This window comes from Puma concolor, chromosome B1 (genome assembly GCF_028749965.1).
Source record: "Puma concolor isolate L17-30 chromosome B1, mPumCon1.1.hap2, whole genome shotgun sequence".
In the NCBI taxonomy this organism is placed as follows: domain Eukaryota; kingdom Metazoa; phylum Chordata; class Mammalia; order Carnivora; family Felidae; genus Puma; species Puma concolor.
The window spans coordinates 204,673,890-204,689,886 of record NC_141670.1 but is presented as its reverse complement, the minus strand read 5'-3'; the positions used below and the strand labels follow the sequence as shown (position 1 = coordinate 204,689,886).

At 52.3% G+C, this 15,997-nt stretch overlaps 1 protein-coding gene across 2 annotated transcripts in view; it reads right to left on the bottom strand.

Annotated features, from left to right (window-relative positions):
• TRMT44 (tRNA methyltransferase 44 homolog) overlaps positions 1-15,997 on the bottom strand; it is a 30,060-nt gene that overhangs the window by 11,380 nt on the left and 2,683 nt on the right. For both annotated transcript variants that reach the window (XM_086705547.1, XM_086705548.1), the window contains exons 3-8: positions 9,558-9,777; positions 8,007-8,075; positions 7,111-7,218; positions 5,364-5,435; positions 1,304-1,410; positions 46-229 (exon numbers count right to left, since the gene is read on the bottom strand). In XM_086705547.1, the coding sequence (XP_086561673.1) occupies positions 46-229; positions 1,304-1,410; positions 5,364-5,435; positions 7,111-7,218; positions 8,007-8,075; positions 9,558-9,777 (760 nt within the window). The remainder of the gene's footprint in view (positions 1-45; positions 230-1,303; positions 1,411-5,363; positions 5,436-7,110; positions 7,219-8,006; positions 8,076-9,557; positions 9,778-15,997) is intronic.

Sequence of the window (15,997 nt, the reverse complement as noted above, 5' to 3'; positions counted from 1 at the left end):
GCCGCACCGAGGCCACCGAGGACGCCCCAAGCGGTCAGGACGCACCCTTTTGGTGGAGGGAATGCGCAGGCAGTCCTCCTGGACGTGGAACCCGCAGGCCAGCCCCACCTCAGTCACGAAATCGAGATACTCTCGGTACTGAGTCTTCCTGCTCTGCCTCCGGGCGTATTTCCCCACGAAGTCAAAGAAGCAGCAGGGAAGGACAAAGAAACGGCAGCTGTAATTAGACCTTCAAAAACAATCCCCAAAACAAAAACACTCAGCACAGAGCCACGTGGCCATCGTGCACCGCGGTAAAGCAGAGGCATCTGCTTCCCCTGGCTGTTCCGGAGCAGAGCCCGAGCTCGAGCTGTCCCTCGCTCTGCTCCCAGAGACGACGCGGCGTGGTCTATGCCTCCTACGGACCAGGAGCCTAACTGTCTGTACAAAGTGCGTTCCACTGCGTTGTTCTTACTGACTTGAAACGTAAAACTTCCCAAAGTGTTTTGGGATTTCGGCCGGGAGCGAGATCTCAGAGGCGGGCACGAGAAAGATTACGTTAAGACTTGCTCCGTGAGCTACACTGCTCCTCGAGAGCTGAAACAGTTCACGAGACGCCTGGATCAGGAGCCACGGCAACAAAATACCCGGGCCGCCACCATAAGCTGCGTGTTCACAAGGTCCCCGCCGACCCAGAGGCATGGCCACGGGCGCAGCCCCCCTCTGTGAACATCAGTACTGCTGTGAGGCGTCTCTGTGTTGGCAGATTTTCCCTCTGGAGACACTCACTCCTGTTATCAGAAAATAACTTCCAAAACATGACCTGTCTCCCTGGACAGAAATACTGCAGAAATGGTCAGCTTTCGTCAGCACTATTCAGATGTACTTTGATGTCTTCTAGCCATATCTCAAACAGTAAAATAAAGCAGTCAGATGAGGCGCCTGGGTGGCTCAGTCGGTTGTCCAACTTCAGCTCAGGTCATGATCTCACAGTTTGTGAGTTCGAGCCCCGCGTCGGGCTCTGTGCTGCCAGCTCGGAGCCTGGAGCCGGCTTCGGATTCTGTGTCTCCCCCTCTCCCTCTGACCCTCCCTGGCTCACGCTGTCTCTGTCTCTCTCTCTCAAAAATAAACGTTTAAAATTTTTTTTTAAGAAGCAGTCAGAATCTAAGCCTAAACCAGCACGTTCGGCACGTTCTCATCCCCACAGTCCGAACGAGCTCCGTCTCCAGTGCTCCACAGCCGCAAGTGGCTACTTCTGGACAGCGAGGTTTAGGCAACAAAATCCCTCCCGCCGCCCGCCCTGCTGTGCGGGACACTTACTCACCTGGCTGCGATCACAGGTATCCACGGTGTCAGTTCATCGGAATGGTTACCAATTAGCCAGTCAACGTCAGGGAAAAGGGTCTCATCGCTGGGTGTGATTGCACCTTCCTAAAAGAAAAACACAAGATAAGACCACTGTTTAGTAGAGCAGCACAGAGCTACTGAGGCAAAGGCCCCAAGGAACTGCAGCTTGCTTGGGGTGACCTCAGCCCCTCGGGGCCCCATGGGTACAGGCGTTCCCCTGAGCACAGGGCCCGCGTCTGCCCAGGGGGCATGAAACACAGCAACTTACAGCATCATCACTAGAGAAACTAAAAACGCTGATTACTAATCTTTTGGATCCTTAACAATGTGGGTGGCTCAGTCGGTGAGGCGTCCGACTCTTGATCTCAGCCCGGGTCATGATCTCAAGGTTCATGATACACAGCCTCGAGCCGGGCTCTGTGCTGACAGCGCAGGGCCTGCTGGGGATTCTCTCTCTCCTTCTGCCCCTCCTCTGTTCTCTTTCAAAATAAATAAGCAAACTTAAAAAAAAAGAGTGCTTCTCTACACGAACATACACTGGAGCTACAGGAGAGGGGACACAGGAACTGTCTCCACGTGGGCAGAATACGGGGGCAAGAAAGTGGAAGCAAGTTGGCCTGAAGTTGATTTGCTGAGAACCACAACACATCCTACAACCTCCAGACCCGTGAAAAGTGAGGGGCGAGGCCAGAGAAACTGCCAGAGTTTACGTAGAAACAACAAATATGCTGCCATCACGTGATTATCTTTTATAAACACTCAGGGGCCAAGTAAAATCCCACTGAGGAGGCGTGTTAACTGTTCTGATAACCTCTGCAATCAGGCTGAAAACAGCTTCGTTTTGTGATTTAAGAACTTTACATAAACACCCTATTCTTTCTGCTAATTGGCAGACCATCACCCATGATTCAAGTCAGGGCCCAATAGCAGGTCTGTCGGTAAGAGCTGGAGACAAAAAAGATACACGCGACCACTCAAAATCCTCCTTGTTTTAAAACTGAAGAACGACCCCCCCGAGGGAGTAGGCACACCTGGCTACCCCGGCCAGAACAAAGCGGGAAGACGTTAGGACAACACTCCTGTCCAAGGCCGTTCCTTACGACAACAGAACCACGTGCCTTTTGCAGACGTGATGCATACAAAAGTAGAATTTGGATTCTACGATCTTTCTGGTTCTTAAATTCAGCATCTGTGCTTCTATTTACACACATGTTAAAATCCGTGTATTTCTGTTTAAATGGCCTGCATTAACAAACACGTGGTTTACAGTTCACGACCGCCATCATCACAGTTACAGCCACTGGCCAACGGCACGTCAGACAACGAGGCCGGTTTCATCAACATCTTGAACACAGCACATTTTAGCAGTTCCCCTTCCTATACAGCATCATAACACAATTAAGACGTTTTGTGATCCATGCAACATGTTATTTAAAACAGGTGTTTTGGGGCGCCTGGGTGGCTCAGTCAGCCCAGGTCATGATCTCGCGGTCCGTGAGTTCGAGCCCCGCGTCGGGCTCTGTGCCGACAGCTCGGAGCCTGGAGCCTGCTTCGGATTCCCTGTCTCCCTCTCTCTTTCTGCCCCTCCTTCGCTTATGCCGTGTCTGTCTGTCTCTCTCTCTCTCTCAAAAATAAATGAACATTAAAAAAACTTCTTTAAACTAGTGTTTTTTTCTTAACAGTCTCTTGCTTACAATCAAATAGGGTTTTTGGAAGAACCTGTAAACTCATGCTCAGCCATTGTACAGACTGTCCCTGTTCGTGGCAACGACTCACACACCAGGACATATACACAAACACTCATACGCACCAACAAAAGCACACTCATTTCTGGCTGTGTTCCCCTGCAGCAGGTGTAACACAAACGTGGTCAGCATCCAGCCTCACGCTGCACATGAGAACAGGCAGGACTCAACACCACGACTGAAGGTCCAGGAGTAATAAGAAGATCCACATGAGATTAGAACCCAGAACCTTCTGAGCAGGCCTGGAATGAGGGGGCTGGGGCAGTTTCCCCCTCCACAGAAAAGTCGGGGTGCTGGGGAACCTCAAATAAAGAACTAGAACCTTCTCCCCGTTCTCCAAGGGGCATGTCATGCCAGCCAGCTCTGTCCTAGGGTCACGACTAAACAGAGGGCCTGTTCAACTGCTGTTTGAACTTCTTACCCAAAGAAATTATTCTGCTTTTTCACAGAACACAGGGACACAGGGAATTCTGAAACCAACCACGTAACTCCTGGGACTCTGCTCATCGGCCTCGCACTAAACCCAGAGCCTGACTGACCAGGTGACGCATGGTCTGTGTGCACCTGTCTGCACGTCTGCAGAGCCCCCCCAAGTCCGTCGCCCGGCTCCTCAACTTTCTTCAAACCTGGGGTTTTTCTCAACGTTTAACCTATTTTGATGTATGAATGTGTAAGCAAGTGCAAATTCTTACATTACAAAGCAAAACACAAACATACAAGGAAAACATGAGCAAAGCCTGCAATGAACCTCCCTCCGGAGGCTGATCTTTTTTATTTTTTGCAGTATTTTTTTCAATATTATTCTCAACTTTAAAAGTGAGGCAGAGAGAAAAATACAGAAATGGTGTCACTTTTATTTCCTATTTGTAGATGGAACGACAGAGCTGAGCCCTGCCTCGTGAGGGCAGCGGGGCCGCGGGAGGGCTGAGAGAGTACCTGCCGAGGCCGTGAGCTCTGGGGCGCCAGGCTCTTCTCCCGGAAATCAACACATGAAGAGTCCTGTCGGCGCTCTGCCCTCTGGGGAGGAGAACCTGTGTCCTGTCCCACCCTGCATTTAAGTCCAGGACAAAGGCCTTGAGGCAACCAGGGCAGCTGAGCAGAGCTGGGTGGCGGGGAGGAGCGAAGGGCGTGGACCCCACCGCTGAGCACCCCGCCGGCCGGCCAGCTCGGAGGCCTCGACCAGATGCCGACACCATCCGCACCTGACGTGGGAGTGCTGAGGGGGCCGGTCACTTTCCCCCTTGGGACACATTCTGATCGGTAGCAGGGCGAGGGAGCTACTCCAGAGCAAGGCGGGAGTGACCCGGGTTCACCCTGGCCCCACAGGCATGGGCTCAGAGCAGATGTGCCGCCCCTGTCCGCGGCCCCCCAGCCGGCTGCATTTGACCTTCTCTCCCCGGACTTCTCACCACCAGCCCTCCTGCAGGGCGGCCCTCCTGGGGCCACCACGCACACAGCAGGACCTGCCCCGCAGTGGCGCCCTCGTCCTCCCCGCCCCGCTCAGGTCTTCAACCCTGCTCCACACGTCACAGCTGGCGCCCCGTACCCACGCTGTACCTGGGGGTGCCTCCCACCCCCGTGAGGGCAGCACGTGCATCAACACCTGAGAGTGCCCGGCAGGAAAGCGGCACTCAAATATTTGGTAAATACGCAAATCTCTAGCTTTTCCTGTTTTCCTGAATGCGTATCTTACGGCACGCGAAATTCTTCCTGAAATGAAAGCGTTTGAAAGAAAACCTTTCTGAAAACCAACACGACAGTATCATTAAAAACGTTTTAGGGGTGCCTGGGTGGCTCCGTCGGTTGGGCGTCCGACTTCGGCTCAGGCCACGATCTCGCGGTCCGTGAGTTCGAGCCCCGCGTCGGGCTCTGTGCCGACGGCTCGGAGCCTGGAGCCTGTTTCAGATTCTGTGTCTCCCTCTCTCTCTCTGCCCTTCCCCTGTTCGTGCTCTGTCTCTGTCTCAAAAATAAATAAATGTTAAAAAAAAAAAAAAAAGTTTTAAAGCTCAGCCTATGACAGATTTGTCTTAAGTGGATTAAGATTTATCACCTAAGATTCCTGCACAAAGATTTACATAACGTAACTTGTCATCCAAAAACACAGTCGAGAACAGGAGGTAGGACAAACAGATATGCGTGTGTCCTGCCCTGCGGGCGGCGGGGACAACAGGGGATGGACACCTGGCCCTGTGTGAGGACTGGGTAACACGCACCAGGCCCCTGGACACTCGGCAAAACAAGGGTCACCGGGGGACAACCTGCTGGGCTCAGGCAAGTGAACAAAACCAGTACCTCTAAGCAAGTCTGCGGTCCATACACGTCCCAGATCTTTCTTCTTCGGACATCGATCCCTCTGCCTGGGTGCTGAAATAGTTTCAGAAATCAAAGGTTAACGGCAGCGCATTGTTACGAACTGGCGGGAACAGATCCGACTCTGCAGGTACTGCCACTGGCGTGAAGCACAAGAGACCCTCAACCTCCGCGGTGAAGGCGCCCGCGGTTTCTCGGCAATGCCAACAGACACTCGTGCCCCTCCAAGGCACAGGTTAAGAACCTGTGCCCTGCTAAGGGTCACCGGGAGTCGTCACGAAGGGGAAATGCAGTCAAGGAGCGGGCACGCGTCCGGGGCCAGGGCCCCAGAGTCAAGTGCGGACCCCAGCACATCTGCCCCTCCAGTTTGCCAGCAGGCGAGGCTCGTTCTCCTCGGCTGCTCCTTACCAGGCACGCCGTGCCCGCGCCCGCCGGCTCTCCAGGGCAACCGTGCTTCTTTCCAAGTCAGGCGGAGAAGGGGATGCACAAGGAACCCCGTCCTCCTCACCCACCAGCCTTCAGTCACCACCCGATGTGCCGACATCCCACAGACAACTTGGGCACAGCTGTTAGAATTACAAACTCAGTTTTCCACTTTTGTTATTAATTTTTGCTTATTTTGAGAGAGAGAGCACGTACAAGAGGGAGAGAGGCAGAGATAGAGGCAGAGAAAGAGGGAGGGGAGAGGAGGGAGAATCCCAAGCAGGCTCCGAGATGTCAGCACGGAGCCCAACATGGGGCTCGAACTCACGAACTGTGAGATCGCGACCCGAGACAATATTAAGAGTCAAATTAAGAGTCGGACGCTTAACCAACATAGCCACCCAGGTGCCACGACCTTGTTTTTTTTTTATAGAGCAATTAAAGGTACATTGTAACAGCCCCGTTTTAAGTTCCTACAGTTGTGGACAGAACGTCTCTGAGACAGAAAACAATGCTACCCTCAGAAGAAATCAGTTCAATCAGCTCCCGGGGCGGGGCGCCTGGGGGGCTCAGTCGGTTGAGCGTCCGACTTGGGCTCAGGTCACGATCTCACAGTTTAGGTTCGAGCCCCGCGTCGGGCTCTGTGCTGACGGCTCGGAGGCTGGAGCCCGCTTCGGATTGTGAGTCTCCCTCTCTCTGCCCCTGCCCCACTCACACTTTCTGTCTCTCTCTCAAAAATAAACATTAAAAACAAAAACAAATCAGCCGTGGTGCCCGTGACGAAGTGTGAAGCTGCCAAGCTAAGGCAACTCCGCTCGGCGACTCCACAGGAAGGCTGACGCCAGCTGGAAGCACCAGCCTGGGCGGGTCGTGGCTCGCACTCACACGGAACCGCTCCCGGAGGCGGGGGCTGCTCTAAGCACTTCCTGCCTTTACTTCACGGGTCCAGAAATGGTGCAAGACTCGGTATGGCCGTGTTACATCACAGTGTAAACACTGTCCTCCGAGCTGGACTTAAGCTTCTGGAGGGCAGAATCCACCTTGCCTTCCACTCCCTTCCAGTGTCCCGAAGAGGCACCGACAGCAGAAACCGCCGTGCTGTGGGCTCTGTCGTTCTACAGGCGCGCCCGCGAGCCCTGTCCTACGTGGCGCGAGGGCCGCCGGCTCTCTCCTCAGTCACGAGTCTGACAGCCAGGCAGACCCTGGATGCGGCTCGTACCGGCAGAGAAAGAGCTCAAGGGCCCTTGTGCTGGACCGGAAGACGCTTTAGAAAAGGAGCCAAAACGGCCAGGGAAGTGCACTTTACCCCCTCGGTGCTCAGGATGTGAACCAGGAGACCATTTCCGCATCCTAGGTCAACAAAGGACTGCTTGGCTGTCAGGCCCAGCTCAGCTCTTTCTTCTTCCCACAGAATCTAATTTAAAAAAACAAAACAAAACAAAAAATAATCAGTTCCTGATTCACTTCTTCCAAGAGTAATTCAGACACAAACCCCACGTGGGATTACAAATCACGTTTCCAAAACAGGTAGAGAGGCCTCGTCTGTGGCCCTGGGCTTCTGTGTGGGTGTCGGACAGGTGAGCGGAGGGAGCGGAAGGGGTGTCGGCCCCTGCTCTTGCCTGATGCTGTGGGGGCATCGAAGCTTTCTTCTTCCATCAAGAGTCCGCATGGAAGTGGTCATCTCTGGGCAAGAGCTTTACAGATTATTGTTTGTTGGTGTCCTCGTGCTTTCTCTATGTTCTTCAAGACCATCTACTTTGATAATCAAGGCAAGATACGCTGTTTCTAAACGGGCGATGAGAATCACAGAGGAAAGGAAACTGGAAATTATCTAGTCTAAAATCAAGACTGGTGAGCTAGCTAAGGGAAGATTCAGGACTGGAAGGCAAGTGCCTATCACATGGGCCCCGCCAGCAGCGAGGGCCGCCCAGCGTGTCCACGGCGACGGTGAATCAAGCAGGCACCTGGCTAAGCTGGAGTCCCCACAGCTCGGCTTCACACGACTCAGACTCATTCCACACTCACGCAAAATCCGACCGCTGCACCTGTTACCAACCTGGCGAGCAGAACCAGACACGCCCCAAGGCAGGGAATTCGATACATGCTGTTCCCTTCGGTACGTGCGGTTCCTCGCTGACAGCTTCTGCCAGTGGCAACCTTGCCCCGCCCCACAGGAGCTTAGATGACGACAGCGGTCCTTACCAGCAGGTAGGCAGCAATAGCCACATCTTCATACACAAACTTCTCAGGATCAGTAACTTCAGGCCACACCTGAGAAATCAGTAAGAGCGTATGTAAATTGTTCTCCCAGCACCTAGCCATCTTGCTATACTTAAGTATCCCCATAAGGCACAAGTCAAACTCATCAGGCTGTAAAACTTAAAAAAATAAGCTCACTGCAAAGCAGACACTTAGGATCACTCTGCTGCAGTAAGAGGTCCGCATCAAGACACATAAAACTTGTACCCTGGATGCATCACAGGACCCGTCAAGGGCAATGCCGTCCAAGGCAGGATTTTCCAGCAAGGACAACACATGTAAGACATTCAGATGAGACCACAGGACATCAGGGGAAAGCTCTCGGCCATGCCATCCCTGACGTTTATGTAGATGAGGAAAATGAGCAAGGCGCCGGGCGAGGAGAGCGAAAGGGTCAGGAGGTCAGAGCTCTAGCCCTCTCGTCGGTTGGTGACTGGCTGTCAGCTGGTCCCCATCTCCCTATCCGTAAAGCAGGGACAAAGCCTGAGGGGAAAACCTCAGCCGCCACACAGGACAACGGTCAGGTGCTCTCAAAGCTGTGCAACACCAGCTGCACAAGCGTGACACCCCATCGTCGAAACTAGCAACGTGCAGAGGACATCTGGCAGAAGAGGAAACACCAACAAGGTTACACGTTCTGTCCTGTTCTGGATTCTGTTTCTAGGCATGGGGGATTAGGCAGGGCAGTCTGCGTGACTCAGGACAATTTCAAAGGCTGGGATAACAGAAGGTCCTTTCTTGAAAGAACCGAACAGTTAGTAAGATAATGAAGGCCTCACAGACCAGCATCTGGAAGAGGAGGGTCCCCAGCTTAGGTCGGCCAGGTGCCCTAATGAAGGGTCACTGCCTCCAGCCTGTGACCTTTGGGGCACCCTGTTACACGACCACAGGTAACTGAGAAAAAAAACCACACATGGAAAGGACAGGTCATGGTTCCTTCCAGGAACAGGGCCGGACCCTGGCAAGGGCACAAGAGAAGTTCAGCCCCATTAGTGACGCTTTATTTCTTCCTCTGGGTGTGAACACAGACGTCTGCTGCTACCTTCTTTTTATGTCTTCAATATGTAGTGATAGACGTGATCTGAGATGTATCTCCTTTCGGAAAACATATGCTTTCGTACTTTAAGTTTTTATATATTCTCCTTAAACATCCTTAAGTACATCCTAAGGAAATGTGGCAATTGAGTAACTAATCTTTAAGTATTTTCAATTAAATATTCCCTTTTATTCGCTTGGAAAAAAATTCACAAAGCGCAAAAGAGAAGATCCTTCTCCGTAACACATCTGTCAATATCTTTGCGGTTCGCATCCATACAAATGTCGAAGTACAGCCTGCCTGCAGTGGGGCCCGTAAGTGGGTATGTTCTGCCGTGATGTCTGCGTCGGGATGAACTGGAAGGTCTACGGGAGAAACGACTTTACCCGCCTGACCTATTGTCTGGTCACCGCCACCCATCGGAACAAGGGAGTCACAAGTGTTTTCCCCAGAGTTACCTTGACCATGTCTTTATGCTTCTCCTTAAGCGCCTGGTAAGTCTTGCTGTATTCGATGACGGAAATGAGGGACAGGGTGCTTTTAAACCCATTTTTCTTGCTCCCCACAGACCACCTGGCCAGCCTGGCCAGCAGCTCTTCCCCCAGCCAGGCGGGTTTGGGATAAACAGTTCCGTCTGAATGCCATCTTTCTGGACAGAAAATTAAAATAGATATGAACCTTTAAAAATAAGAGAAACATGAGTAAGCAGGGCTGGTTTCAAGTCCTATCTGTACGTTAACTGTTTCCCTCAAGAGTAGAGTGCATGTTAACACAGCTATTTGACCTTGACATAACGATTTGACCCGAAACCCAAAAATCTGGAACGAGCTGCAGAACTTTCATCCAATGGAGAAAAACGCACGTTTTAAAAGCGGGAAGTCTTCTTCCCCTGCCACCAGGGCTAAAGATGCCTTTGCCCGTCCCACACATCCCGTCACAAGGATGGATGACCAATGACAAAGCCCCTCTTACAGTCTGCCTCACACACTGACCAGCCAGCTTCCCAACGTCCAAGGGTTCTCCTCCCATTCTCATATTCCACATCTCCACGAGGGCAACTCAAATGCGAGCGCACCGGTCGCTAAAACTCACTGGCCCAAGAGCTGAGTGCCCAGTCACAAAGCTAAGCACAGGCACAGCCCCGGGCAGCTCACAGGTTCACTGTCTCCACGTGTCTCGGGGCCCAGGCCAGCCCGCAGCTCCGGGTGCGGGGACCCACGGCACACAGGCCGCACGGCAGGCCCTCACCGTCTGCGTGAACGCGCGAGCAGAAGCCCACAATACCCCTCTGAGGACCCAACGCTGGCGGCACGATAAAGGGGAGAGCAGCACGGAGCTGGTCAGGCAGAGAGAGAAGGGGCCCCTGAGAGTAAGCAGAAGCACAGGCAGCCGGATGAGAGGGGCAGGGCTGGGGAGGGCGCGAGGGGACAAGGGCAAGTGGCCAGTTGCCCCAGAGGGAGCAGGGACCTGCAGGCTTTTTGCCAGCGTGTGTGTCGGAGGGACACAAGTCACTCCTAAGTAACAGGCCCCGATTCTCCACGACAGATGCACCCCCGCGAGGTCACGATGCGGCAAGAGCCTGGGCAGGACTAGGGCTGCACCCCTTTCCACTCCCTTCACCTTGGAAGCTCTCCCGCTGGGGCCCGCACACCTTGTCAGGCCCTTCCCTGCTCTTCCCTGGGCCTCGTGCTCTTTCCCTGGGTGTCCCCAGAGTCCCCACGGCTACTCCCTCCTCCGCTCGGGCCTCACGTGCGATGTCCCCTCCTCGGAGGCATTCCCCACGCACCCCGCGTGGACCGGATACGACACTGCTCCCATGTCCCCTCGTCAGGGAAGGCAGAGACCCACTTCACCTGCTTTACGGTACTTCGCGGCACTCGGCACTACCCGGTGGCAGAGCGTGTAGATGTGTCGCCCCACGAGACCCGCTCACCGCTCTACCCAGTGCTGAGCACGCGGCGGGCACACGCCAACACTGCCGCGACAGAAGGTGCCGGTGGGGAGCACGTGTGGCGGCCCCACCAACTCCCATTCAACTGATGCTCGGTATCTGGTCCCAGTGCCCAAGGGGATGTGAGGGACGGCTGCCCGGTGGGGCAAGGACAGGAAATGCCAACCTGGAAAGATGGGGAGCGGGCAGCCGAGCCCGAGTCCTCAGGACGTCAGCCCAGAACGTGACCACGACGCATCACCTGCACGGGGCACTGCCAGGGCCGGGCCCCGCTGGGCGCCCTCACAACAGACCCGAGCAGGAGCCTTCAGTGCTCACCTAACAGCTCTGCCATCAGCACCCCAGGCGACCGCCACGGGAGACATGGCTCTCCCCAAGGCGCCTGCGCTCGCTGAGGCAAGGGCCTGGGGCCAGGCCCCCCCCCCCCTTCCTTGGGCAGTCTCTTGAAAATTCAAAGAGGCTTCACCCGTGGTTCTTGAGGAGGGGGGCCAACGTGGCGGAGAAGTAAGGGGATCCACACTTCCTGTGTCTCTCAAACAAAGAAGTGCTGAAGCCAAAGGACTTTGAACCCCAAGAGTCTGGCAGGAAAAGAGACTGAAACTACTGGGAAGAAAATGGGGAAACTTGAGAAACGGTAAGTGGGTGACTGTGAACTGGGGGAGATAAAACGGGCCGTGTAGGCACGGAGGGGAGGGATCCCCTTCTTCCGAGAGACAAAGGGAGGAGAAAGAACGGCTGGGGAAGCGTAGGACTGTATCTGGACAAGAGAGAAACCTCGGGCTGGGACTCAGAGGGGTCCCATCCCTAACCGCGGGGCTTTCATCGGACTGGGGCCGGCTCCCTGTTCACGCACCTGGGGAGGAGGGGAGCCGGCCGGGTTCGGTGTGGTCAGGGGCGCAGTCCGCAGTAGGAGAAAGCGGCCCCCTCCCTGGAGCGCTGTGGGAATAAGACAAAGCCTGCCTGCGTCCGCCACCCCCGGGGTTCGGTGGGGAGGTTGGTAGCGAGGTCCACAGTAGAAGGCGGTCCTCCCTGAAGCGCGGGGGCACAGACACGGCCAGCCGGGACCACGTATCAGGCCACATGGAGAGGCGCTTCCCCAGCACCAGAGCACACGGAGCGGGACGTTGAATCCTAGCCAAGCGCAGGGTCAGGGGAGTTGGCGGAGCGAGAAGGACCGCCCCCATCTGCGCCCGTGGCACAGTGAGGACGACTCAAACGGGGTCTACCAGGTCCGCCGAGAAGAGACTGGGGGATCGCCATCCCCCCCCCCCCCCACCCCACAACCACCACCACGGTGGGGCTTCAGGGATCAGTCCTGGGGCCCACGGTGAAGGCGGGACCAGCCTACACCAAACCACGCCCCTCCGCACTGGGTGACCGCGTATCTCCCGGAGCTGGACAGACCCTGCGGACGGTTCCCCCAGCCCAGCGACGCAGCGTTGCCTGGATTAACTCTAGGTCACTTCTGGATACAGACATATATTCTTGCCCACCCCCCCATTTCTCCTCCTCATCTCTTCCCTCCCCCAGGCTGGTTACTCTGGTTATTGGTCTGTCTAAACAGACAAATTTAACGCATTCTCTTGACACGTGTTCCACACCTCCTTCTTTATGCTCCTTTCTCTCTCTCTGGAATAATCAAGCCGTATAGTTTCTCTGTCCGGGTAACTGTATCTTCCTTTCTTTTTCCCTGCCTCCTTCCTTATTTTCCTCTCTCTCTGGACTAAGCCTTTTAGTCTCTCTGCCTGGTCAATGTTTATCCCCCCCCCCCCCCCACTCCTCTCACTTCTCTCTGTCCTCTTCCGTCAGCACCTCCACCCTGTTCTTTACTTGTAGTCGGTGTTTCTGGTTTTCTGCTTTTGGACTGTTTTTAGTTTGTTTTTTGTTTTTGTTTACTTGTTTGTTTGTTCTGTGTGTGTGTGCGTGTTTTCGTCTCCTGTCTGTCTGTTCTCCTTTCCAGGGCTACTCCAAGGAACGAATCAAAGCACACCTGGTGGAGGGTCCAAACCATCACTATGAGTAGGAAATAAAATAACCAAAGTCACAACAACAGAGAGCAAGTAACAACCTCCTGAAGGGCCAGGCCCCGGACGGCGTGGGACCCTCCTTTCATACAGCAGTGCCGGCACGGGCAGAGCACACAACAAGCTTTTAAAAGGCAAAAGGGACAGAAAAGTAGCCGAAACGATGGAACGGAAGAATTCGCCTCAAGAGAAACTCCAGGAAGAAGTGATAGCTAACGAATTGATCAAAACAGACTTAAGAAATATAACTGAACAAGAATTTAGAATAATCATAAAATTAATTGCTGGGCTTGAAAAAAGCATAGAGGACAGCAGAGAATCTATTGCTACAGAGATCAAGGGACTAAAAAATACTCCCGATGGATTAAAAAATGCCACAAATGAGGTGCAAAATAGAATGGAGGCAGCCACAGCGTGGACTGAAGAGACAGAGGGTAGAATAGGTGAATTAGAAGATAAAACTATGGAAAACGAGGAAGCTGAGAAAAAGATTAAAAAATCCAGGATTACGAGGGGGAGAATTAGAGAACTAAGTGATTCAATCAAGTGGAACAATATCCATTATCATAGGAATTCCAGAAGAAGAAGAGAGAGAAAAAGGGGCTGAAGGTGCACTTGAACAAATCATAGCCGAGAACTTCCCTGATCTGGGGAAGGAAAAAGGCCCTGAAATCCAAGAGGCACAGAGAACTCCCTTCAGACGTAACTTGAATCGATCTTCTGCATGACATATCATAGTGAAACTGGCAAAATACAAGGATAAGGAGAAAATTCTGAAAGCAGCTACGGATAAACACGCTCTAACTTATAAAGGGAGACCGATAAGACTAGTGGCAGACCTATCTACTGAAACTTGGCAGGCCAGAAAGGAATGGCAGGAAATCTTCAATGTGATGAACAGAAAAAATATGCAGCCGAGAATCCTTTATCCAGCAAGTCTGTCATTCAGAATAGAAGGAGAGAGAAAGGTCTTCCCAAACAAACAAAAACTGAAGGAATTCATCACCACTAAACCAGCCCTACAAGAGATCCTAAGGGGATTCTGTGAGTGAAATGTTGCAAGGACCACGAAGGACCAGAGACATCACTACAAGCATGAAACCTACAGACACCACAATGACTCTAAACCCGTATCTTTCTATAATAACACTGAATGTAAATGCACTAAATGCTCCAATCAAAAGACATAGGGTATCAAAATGGATTTTTTAAAAAAGACCCATCTATTTGCTGTCTACAAGAGACTCATTTTAGACCTGAGGACACCTTCAGATTGAAAGTGAGGGGATGGAAAACTATCTATCATGCTACTGGAAGTGAAAATAAAGGTGGAGAAGCCATACTTGTATCAGACAAACTAGACTTTAAAGACTGTAACAAGAGGGGCGCCTGGGTGGCTCAGTCGGTTAAGCGTCCGACTTCGGCTCAGGTCATGATCTCACAGTTCGTGAGTTCGAGCCCTGCATCGGGCTCTAGTGCTGACAGCTCAGAGCCTGGAGCCTGCTTCACATTCTGTGTCTCCCTCTCTCTCTCTGCCCCTTCCCTGCTCATGCTGTGTCTCTCTCTGTCTCAAAAATAAACAGACATTAAAAAAAAAAAAAATTAAAGACTGTAACAAGAGACGAAGAAAGGCATTATATAATTATTACAGGGTCTATCCGTCAGGAAGAGCTAACAATCATAAATTTCTATGCGCCGGATACGGGAGCCCCCAAATACATAAAACAATTAATCACAAACATAAGCAACCTTATTGATAAGAATGTGGTAATTGTAGGGGACTTTAATTTTTTTTTTTTTTAACATTTATTTTTTATTTTTGAGACAGAGAGAGACAGAGCATGAATGGGGGAGGGTCAGAGAGAGAGGGAGACACAGAATCTGAAACAGGCTCCAGGCTCTGAGCGGTCAGCACAGAGCCTGACATGGGGCTCGAACTCATGGACCGCGAGATCATGACCTGAGCCGAAGTCGGACGCTTAACCGACTGACCCACCCAGGCGCCCCAATGGTAGGGGACTTTAATACCCCACTTACAACAATGGATAGATCATCTAGACACACGGTCGATAAAGAAACAAGGGCCCTGAATGATATATTGGATCAGATGTATTTAGAACTCTGCATCCAAAAGCAACAGAATATACTTTCTTCTCGAGTGCACATGGAACATTCTCCAAGATAGATCACATACTGAGTCACAAAACAGCCCTTTATAAGTATACAAGAATTGAGATCATACCATGCATACTTTCGGACCACAATGCTATGAAGCTTGAAAGCAACCACAGGAAAAAGTCTGGAAAACTCCAAAAGCATGGAGGTTAAAGAACACCCTACAAAAGAATGAATGGGTCAACCAGGCAATTAGAGAAGAAGTTAAAAAATATATGGAAACAAATGAAAATGAAAAATTAAAAATAGACCTACCCTATGACCCAGCAATAGCACTGCTAGGAATTTACCCAAGGGATACAGGAGTGCTGATGCACAGGGGAACTTGTACCCCAATGTTTATAGCAGCGCTTTCAACAACAGCCAAATTATGGAAGGAGCCTAAATGTCCACCAACTGACAAATGGATAAAGAAGATGTGGTTTGGGGCGCCTGGGTGGCGCAGTCGGTTAAGCGTCCGACTTCAGCCAGGTCACGATCTCCTGGTCCGGGAGTTCGAGCCCCGCGTCAGGCTCTGGGCTGATGGCTCAGAGCCTGGAGCCTATTTCCGATTCTGTGTCTCCCTCTCTCTCTGTCCCTCCCCCGTTCATGCTCTGTCTCTCTCTGTCCCAAAAATAAATAAACGTTGAAAAAAAAAAAATTAAAAATAAAAAAAAAGATGTGGTTTATGTATACAATGGAATACTACTTGGCAATGAGAAAGAATGAAATCGTGCCATTTGCAGCAACGTGGATGGAACTGGAGAGT